This window comes from Mustela lutreola, chromosome X (assembly GCF_030435805.1).
Source record: "Mustela lutreola isolate mMusLut2 chromosome X, mMusLut2.pri, whole genome shotgun sequence".
Classification (NCBI taxonomy): domain Eukaryota; kingdom Metazoa; phylum Chordata; class Mammalia; order Carnivora; family Mustelidae; genus Mustela; species Mustela lutreola.
In genome coordinates this window covers 50,509,147-50,518,697 of record NC_081308.1, presented here as the reverse complement: position 1 = coordinate 50,518,697, position 9,551 = coordinate 50,509,147, and the positions used below count along the sequence as shown (strand labels likewise).

At 42.4% G+C, this 9,551-nt stretch overlaps 1 protein-coding gene across 2 annotated transcripts; it reads left to right on the top strand.

Moving 5' to 3' along the window:
* The first annotated feature begins 2,382 nt into the window (after nucleotides 1-2,382).
* On the top strand, nucleotides 2,383-9,044 carry ASB12 (ankyrin repeat and SOCS box containing 12). Of its 2 annotated transcripts, XM_059157619.1 has the most exons (3): nucleotides 2,383-2,523; nucleotides 7,533-8,382; nucleotides 8,788-9,044. In XM_059157619.1, exons 2-3 carry the CDS (start codon nucleotides 7,557-7,559, stop codon nucleotides 8,919-8,921), a joined length of 960 nt encoding a protein of 319 aa, XP_059013602.1. In that variant the 5' UTR covers nucleotides 2,383-2,523; nucleotides 7,533-7,556; the 3' UTR covers nucleotides 8,922-9,044. The 2 variants fall into 2 exon arrangements, with proteins under 2 accessions (XP_059013602.1, XP_059013601.1); XM_059157618.1 differs by lacking the exon at nucleotides 2,383-2,523 and having other exon boundaries at nucleotides 6,411-8,382.
* Nucleotides 9,045-9,551: the final 507 nt, after the last annotated feature.

Genomic DNA, 9,551 nt, shown 5'->3' with positions numbered 1-9,551 from the left:
TGTGATATTGTACTATAGTCTTGCAAAATATTACCATTAGGGAGAACAGTAAAGTGCACTTTGTATACTTTTTACAACTGCATGTGAATATACAATTACCTCAATAAAAATTACTACTACAAAAAGTTCTTACTAATATTTTCCCTTCTTTCATCTTTAGCATCATAATAGCTTATTTATTGGCTGTTAATAAGGTTTGCACAAAGCCTCAGATAATGAATAGTTATGGGCCACTGGCTCAAACTAAGCTGAAACAGATATGCTTTTTAATGTTTCTGATCTTCAGATTCACTGATCATACTGGGACACTCTTGCACTTTCCTAAGAAGTCATCTGACATCCTATGAATTCCCTGCTGTTGTTAATGTGTAAGCAGGCTGCATGACCACTTCATAAGTGTGGTAGACAAGGCTGAAGAAGGAATTGGGTAAATATCAGCCTGAAAGAAATAGTTCAAAGAGTTGGACTATTCTCACTAAGATAAGGTGACATAAAGGATAGGATACCTGTGTTCAGAACTCTAAAAGGCTGTTTGGAGGCAAAGGAAGTGACCATGTTCTCTGCTTTTCTAAGGGTGAGCAAAGCTATGATCAGCAGTCAACCTCAGAGGTGATTTATAGGTGCAGATCTAGGTTTAGCAGAAAGACTAGCTGAACTGCCCGGTGATGAGATTTGCTGCTTGTATATAAAACATATATTTTGTATGTAAAGAATGCCCTATCATTGGGAGCATTTGAGCAGAAATAATTGAACACGTCTCAGAAATGTGGAAATTTCTTTTCAGTGTGCAGATTCTTACACCAAGGTAATCATGTGAAGCTGGGTTGCTAGTGCTTTATCTCAACACATCTCTGGTGCCCTCACTGACTTGTTGTTTTCTTTTTTTCTTTCTTTTTCTTTTTCTAATTGAAACCCTCCCTTCCTTGTGATTGGAAAGGAAATAGAAGAACTCTGATGTCTTGGGATCAGAGTGGAATAGCTTTGCAGGAAAATTCAAGTTACCATTGTTTGTGGGAACATGTAGTAACATAGAGCCCTTCAGTAATTTGGGAGATTGGCATGGATGCAGAATAAACTTAACCAGCCTTTAGTTCTGGCATTTTTGCATTATATGAAATATAGTTGTTTCAATATTTGGTTTTCCTAATAAACCATGAGATCCTTCAAGGATACCATGTCTTCAGGGATACCATGTCTGTCTTTTCTGTGTGTTCTTCCTGCTTCTAGAACTTTACACCTAGTGGCTACTTGATAGTTTCTCCATAAAATGTTTCTTGGACATGATCAGATCGTGGCATAGCTTGTATACCAAACACTAGGCTGGCATTTTTTCCCAGAGGTAACAGGGAGCTGCCTCCTACATTCCTTTTGGGTGACACCTAAAACAGATAATGTGACTATTTCTCAAAGTATCGCCGTATGACCGCCTTCATGTAAAGAAACCAAGAAGATAAGATGATACTTTTAAGAACTGAGCTTTTGACAAAGTTTCCAGTTCTGGAAGTATTTGGTTTGATGCTTTAGGTATGAGAGGAGTGGGAGAGGCTGTGGGCATTTTCTTTTCTTTTCTTTTTATTGTGCTATGTTAGTCACCACACAATACATCATTAGTTTTTGATGTAGTGTTCCAAGATTCATTGTTTACATATAATACCCAGTGCTCCATGCAATACGTGCCCTCCTTAATACCTGGCACCAGGCTCACCCATTCCCTCACCCCATCCCCACTAAAATCCTCTGTTTGTTTGTCAGAGTCCACAGTCTCTCATGTTTTATCTCCTGATCCCTGCCCCCTGCGGTAGAACTGAGGTTACTATATTGGGGAAGCCTTTATAAATGAGCAGGGCCTTCTCAAACTTTGCTTTAAAAACTTCTTCAACTTTACTGACACATGTTCCAGTGTGGGAGTCTCTGCTTCTCACTGTTCTCCTCACTCTTGGGAATGGAGGTAGGGTGGTGTGAGGGGAGAATAATGTGTTGCTGGACTTTCAAGAATGGAAAAAGGAAATTCAGAGAGGCTGAGTTAGAGAAGGAAAGAAAAGAGTAACTGATCCAGAGGGAGATGTAATAGAGGAGGCTGGGCCTTTTCAAGCCCTTTTGTGGATAGTTAGGAACACCCACAGTGCTGGAGCTTGGCCTGTTTCAATGGTGGAGATGCCTAAGCAGGGACAGACTAGAAGCCTGAGGCCTTGCCTCACCAAGCACCTGTCTATCTGTCAGTCAGAGCTTTCAGGACTTCCCTGCAAATGCCTTCCCCTCCTTTTTCTGGGATGGCTCCCAGAAAGACATTAGTAAGATAAGACTGCCCTTGGAAGGGGGGGTGAAGGATAGCCTAAAATTAACCTCTGAACCTGATGCCTAGCTTTTAGGCGGTGTTGTTAACAGTGGAAAGCAAGGACCCTGTCTGCTTAAGCCTCAGGGCAAATAGGGGTTCCCTGTGGAGGGGCTACCAGGGCCCAGTGCTTCATAGAAGGGCAGCAGCTGGCAGCGACTCCAGGCAGCCTGGCCTCAGGCTGAAGCCCAGTGAGTATCTGGAGCCTAAAACAAAATGATGTTTCTAGGCAGGAATGAACACTTAGGGTTGCAGGCCCATGGACCTGTAACCACCATGCTTCATAGGTTTTTCTTACTGGATCTGGTTTCTGGGAACACTTGGGAGATTGGTAGGGAAATCTGCCCATATAAGGAAGGAGGATTATGATAATGGATTCCTGCTATGTCTGTCCTAAGAAGGTGTGTGTGCCTAGGCTCTAGTTCTTGAGCGAAATTGTGTTTATACAATATAAGGAAGGTACAGATTTGTCTTTGCATCCCTGTGTGTTATATGTCTCTGTTGTGGGGTGCATCTGGCTGGACCCAAGGGCAGAAGGGCAGAGCTCCTCAGGTTGTGGGGAAGAAGGTAAAGCTTAAGAATAGTTTACTAATGCCTCAAGAACTTTTCCAGGGCCCACTAAACCCAGTCTCTTCCCTTCAGTTCTTAAAATGTATTCATAAAGCTAGAAGAGGGCCTTAGATAGAATTTAAAGGGTACAAAAACATGGATGAAGTAAACAACTACCTTTTTTTAACCTCTGATCTCTAACTGAAATTTACCATTTCCTTTCCAGGACGAGCAGACTGCAAAGGGCTATAGTATTACCAGTTCCTATAACTTGGTCATCAGAAAAAATCATATTTCATATCATATTACACTTGCAGATGAGATCTGGAAATGTCATTTATACTTATCATGACTTAAATTATTAATAGATCTTGGCATTTAGTGTGTTAATAAATAACATTTATTACTACCTCATGCAGTTTAAAAAATAGCTGTATTTCAATATAATTGGTTTCCTTTAATCTCATGTATTTTATTTTATATATTAAAAAACAATCTGAAAGGAGACAAAAAACTTAAACAAATTGCCATAAAGGTCAATGTCACAACAAAAGTTTTAAAACCTTTGCCTTTTGGGGATCAGGAAGGGGATCCTTGCATAGAATGGTCACATAATATCTCTTAGCTTAATAACCACAGCAAGGTGAAGTTAGACAATAGACTAATTAAATTTTTTTACCCTATCTGGTAAGGCACAGTTCACTCAAGTGTCCAAGTCAGCTGGGGTCCATGACTTGATCTTTCTTTGGAGGCTCATTAAATGGGCCCTGCTGTGGACTTCTGGTATGACCTTTGTGAGAGCTTCAGCATTTCCTTCCATACTCCCTGCCTTCTTCATGTCCCTGGAACCAGCCTCCTCTTCCACCAAATAGCAAGGGAATCCCCACTGGCTGTCAGAAGAAATGATCTGTAAAGAAATATTCCATGACCAAAATCCCTGGAATTCAGCATGATCCTTAAAACTAAGGATTCTGGGAACTGCAATGTAACTCTACTTAAAGCAAGGGAAAGGAGGACGTGTTTGCTTTTATTTTTTATTTTATTTTTTTTAAAGATTTTATTTATTTATTTGACAGAGAGAGATCACAAGTAGGCAGAGAGGCAGGCAGAGAGAGAGAGGAGGAAGCAGGCCCCCTGCTGAGCAGAGAGCCCGATGCAGGACTCGATCCCAGGACCCTGAGATCATGACCTGAGCCGAAGGCTGCAGCTTAACCCACTGAGCCACCCAGGCGCCCATGTGTTTGCTTTTAATGTTGCAGTAGAAAGAACAGGATGAGCAGTAGGGAAACATGTATCTATTCCTGGCTCTGCTATTTCCTTGATGGAAGGCACCTGGAAAATCCCTTCCTTCTCAGACTTCAGTTTTCTACACCCACAAAATAGGGATGATGCTACCTGTCCCACCGTGTGAAAAATGTTTGAAAAGCACAAGATTATAGATGTATTCTGGGTTCTTGCTAATGAGACAATTGACAATAACAGCCATGCGACTTTAGAAAGAAGTCCCTGCTCTCCTCTGAGCCTTGGGTTTTTAATCTCTAAACTAAGGGAATTAAATGAATTGAAGCATTTCTCTGAATTTATAGAACTTTAAGTAAGGGAACAATAGTAGAAATTGGAGACCTAGGTAATAATAATCACTTGTTTCTACAATTACTGAGCTACTGACTACTACATTCAGGTACTATTTTAAATGCTTAACTCACTTAATTATTAATTTAAGTGTTAACTCATTTAATCCTAACAATAACTCCCTGAAGCAGGTACTACTATCATCCTCTCTTTAGAAATGAAGAAGTAGGCACAGAGAGATTAAGTGATCTTCTCTAGGTTACACAATTACTAAGTAGTGGAGCTGGGTTTGAAGCAGAATTCCAGACAATGTCTTACCACAACTTTATATGTCCTCTCATTATGCAGTGGGTATAAAACAGACCCATATAAAGGAGTTACAAAGCAGTTTCATGACTGCTATGGTTATATAAGAGTACAAACTCTGGAGAAACTAACCCATCAGAAGAAATTGCATGTGACATAAAGAAGCATGATGTATATGGAGAGCTGGCATTTATTTTCCCTTATTGCTGGATCATGGGGTATAAGTAGAGGAGTAGCAGGAAATGAGCTTGGAGATGTTATTGGCCAAGATATGCTCATAAAGGACCTGTGAGCCAGGTCAAAGTATTTGGGCTATACTCTGAGAGAAAATGGAACCATTAAGGGATTTAAAACAGGGGATTGATACAGACAAGATTTGTATTTTTAAATGATTGTTTTGGTTATAATATGGAGAAAATATTGAGATGGAAAAACAGCTAAGAGACTACTATAATAGTTGACACAAAGAATGATAGGTACTTGGGTAAAGCACTGGCAATGGGGATAAGTCTAAAGGGCGTGGTCTATAGAGGTCTTAGAAAGTAAAATCCTTAAGACTTGATGAGCAATTGGATGAACATGGGACAAAGATATAAAAGGACTGAGATGAGTCTTGGGTTTCTGGTTTGGTTGACCGGATGAATAGTGAGAAACAGGTACGGATCAAATTTGGTGATGAATGGTGATGGTAATGGTGATGTGATACTACTGACTTTGAAGTATCTGAAGAAACTCAGTGAATACATTTTGCTGAAAAGAGAGCTGGGGGGCTTGGAGTGATAAACTTGAAATCATCAGAATTAACATGACAGCTGGAGCTCTGGACTGGAAAGAATAGGATCAAGGAGAGAACAAAGGGGAGCATAACTATTTCAGGGTAGAACATAGAGGAGAAAAATCAGGAGAGTGTGCTGGTCAGGAAACCAAAGGAGGAGTATGTAGAAGAAAGTGGTTAGTGAGGACAGATGTACCAGGAAGGTCACAGAAAGAAAGATCTGAGAAGAAGCCAGCAGATTTAACCACAAGGACGAATTTTTAAAGAACTGTCTCAGTGTGATGGAGGAAAGGTGGAGCCAGACTGCAGAGGGTGAAGAAATGAATAGGAGATAAGAAAGTAGATGGTAGACAACTTTTTGGATACGTTCAGTGAAAAAGAGAGAGATGAAGAGAAAGGTAACTAGAGTAAGAGAAAGGACTGTAGAAGTGTTTTGTTTCTTAAGATGGTTGAGGGGAAGGAGCCATTGAGGAGGCTGATGGGGTAGATAGAGGAAACTTACCTTTAAGGTAGCTCTTTTCCTCTGAACAGCACCATGAAGCAGGGACAATCATTTCTGTCTTGTAGATGAGGAAACTGGGTCCTGAAGAAGGGAGGAGATTTGCCCAAGTCTTCTGAGCTAGGAACTGGGGTTGTTGAGTTGCAAACTTAGGTCTGTATGATTTTTAAAGTCCTCTACTTATTATTGCATACCTCAAATAATAAGACCATATATGGAGTTGATGCTAGTGGGTGAGAAGGGGCCTAAAGTTGAGGGAGTCCCCACCCACCCACCTCACAGTTTTTTTCTATGAGGTATGTACCTAAAGTACCAGGCTAACAAAGGGGGGTGGAGGTAGATGGTGAATAAAAAAAGATATGTGGCCCTGAGACCATGGCTGCAGGGTATGGGAGAGTAGGGAGACTTGAGCTCTGAAAAACCTACCAGCTTACCCTGATGACATTACAAACTGAGGTGGTTACTTTGTCTTTGGAGCACTAGGAATAGGCCAGGTAAGGTCAAAGGGTTAAGTCAGTTATTGGGCCATGGATAATTTTATAAAGCCTAGGAATAATGGTGAGAGAAGAATTGAGGGTTGAGGCAAAGACTCTAAGCTGTATTGGGCAGAGATGATGGGAAAAGGTTTGACTCAAAGGGATGGGGACTCCATGGGATCCAAGGAAGTGCTAGGAATCGAAGCAACTTTTGTATTGATAAACCCCCAGGTCCACCAAAGAGGACTTGCCCTGGAAATGACTATTTCCTGCCATCTCTTTGATTTCATTTTACTTGAAGTGTTCTTTGTAATGTCATCTTTACTTAATCAGTAAATGTCATTCAGCATCCATTTCCTGTGTAACTCTGTTGCCTAAGCATGAGGCCTGAGTCTGAGGGGAGGTCACATATAAAGGACTGTGAGGAGGTTGAACTTCATCTAAAAGGCTGACAGATGGAATTGAGGGCCCACCCCATGAGACTAATGTCAGAATGCTTAGGGATGACAACTTGACAACACAAAACAACATTCTTCTGGCCTAGCAACAGCCAGACCAGAGCCACTTCATTAGTCCACACATTCTGAAATAAGGAAGATGCCTCTATCAAATCCCCGATCATGAGTCCTTCTGGGAGTGGAGGAATACAAGATGGATACAACATTCCTTATCTTGGAATTTATGCACTGAAGCACAGATAAGTGCAAATATAGTGTGAAAGTTCATAGCTAAAGTCTAGTTGTGATCCTTTGGAATCCCTGAGCAAGAAGAGGAGATTAGGGAAAGCTTCCCAGAAGTAGGAGATGAAGGTCAAGCAGAACAACATATACGAAGGCACCAAGCTGTGAAATGGCCTGATCTGTTTTGGAAGCTATCTCTGAGCCCTAAAATAAGATGAAGTAGGAATTGGAAGAAAGGGGCCCATGAGTGAAGAGCCTGATGATGAATGGTTGGGGGAAAGGGCTGGCATCCAGGCTTTTTGATGTGGGCCCTCAGTCTTCCCCCAAAATTTGTCACCCACAGACCTGGAATATTCTCCTGCTCATAATGAGAATAGTTCTGCTCCAATCAATCAGGATGAACCTCATGGACATCACCAAGATTTTCTCCCTCCTGCAGCCCGACAAGGAGGAGGAGGACACCGACATGGGGGAGAAGCAGGCTCTCAGTCAAGCAGTGTATGACAATGACTCCTATACCTTGGACCAGCTTTTGTGCCAGGAGCGTTACAAACGTTTCATCAACAGTAGAAGTGGTTGGGGTGTTCCTGGGACACCCTTGCGCTTGGCTGCTTCTTATGGCCACCTCAGGTGTTTGCAGGTCCTTCTGGCACATGGTGCTGATGTTGACAGTTTGGATGTCAAGGCACAGACACCACTTTTCACTGCTGTGAGTCATGGCCACCTGAACTGTGTACGTGTGCTTTTGGAAGCTGGTGCCTGTCCTGGTGGTAGCATCTACAACAACTGTTCTCCTGTACTCACAGCTGCCCGTGATGGTGCTGCTGCCATCCTTCAGGAACTCCTGGGCCATGGTGCAGAGGTCAATGTCAAGGCTAAACTACCAGTCTGGGCATCAAACATAGCTTCATGTTCTGGTCCCCTCTATTTGGCTGCAGTCTATGGGCATCTTGACTGTTTTCGTCTGCTTTTGCTTCATGGGGCAGACCCCAATTACAACTGTACTGACCAGAGCCTATTGGCTCGTGTCCCACGGCCCCGCACCCTCCTGGAAATCTGTCTCCACCATAACTGTGAACCAGAATACATCCAGCTGTTAATCGATTTTGGCGCTAATATGTACCTTCCATCTCTCTCGCTGGACCTGAACTTGCAAGATTATAAAGGCAGTGCATTGCTGTTGCAGGCCCGAGGTGAGTTTCAAGCATCTCAGGTCTATGGACCTTCTGGCTTTGAGGTCCAAGGGCCACAAATCACCCCCGAAGCCAAACCTTCTATGATTGAGTTGGAGAAACTACCATCTTCCTCCTTCTCCATTGGAGAAGATGATTCTTTATTAAGGAAGGGATCACTAAGATAAGGTGGGAGTAGCATTAACAGAATTTCTGGTTCTGGCTCTGCCAATGACTGTTTTGTGGCCTTGAACACGTGTGTGTTCCTATTGGCACCATGCATTGAGGATGGTGTGAGGGGGAGGTACGGTTCATAGAAGGGAGAAAGCAATTAGAGCTGTAGGAGCCAGAGCAGGGTGGATGCAGGCTTAGATGGGAGAATAACACTGAGAATTCCTTCTTATGACTTGTTTCTTCTTGTCGTAGCCACTCCTCGGTCACTATTATCACAAGCCCGTTTAGTTATCCGCAGAGCTATGCTCCAGGCCAGCCAACCACAAGCCCTTGACCAGTTGGATATTCCCCCTGTGTTGATTAGTTACCTCAAACACCAACTGTAATCTTGCAGCCTTACCATAAACCCACAATGCCTACAAAAACCACCCGGGGATCCAGGTAGCTGGAGGACACTACAGCTACACCTATTCACCTAGAGCTGCTCTCCTGTATTATCCTCCACAATAAAATCCTCATCAAAATAAATCCTGGTGGCTGTTATGACTGCTATGTGTATGGGGTGGGGAGGGAGGTTCACTGGGGAAAGCAGTCTGCTTGGCCAAGGGGAAGGATGATATTATCTGGCATTTGACATGCATAGTAGTCCTGGCTATGGAAAGGGGAAAAAAAAGTAACCCAATGACTCACACCTCCTTCAAGATTCTCAAGAAAATTTAGAGCTGTGTTGTCCTAAGAAGCAAGGTACTAAAGAATTCATGTGGATGCAAGTGTAGCATCTGCTTGCTCAGCCTTGTACCTCTATTCACTTCTCTGACTGCTACAAGGCACACTTTCTGGGGCTGTCACCCAACTCCCTATTCCTCTGAGTCAAGTAACTAAGGATCCTTCATTCATTCACCTTGAATCATAGACTGCATACCCACTAGTCCAGTTTATAGTCAAGATATAATTGTAGTGCATAAACAATGAATTCTGGGACACTGAAAAGAAATAAAAAATTAAAGAAAGATATA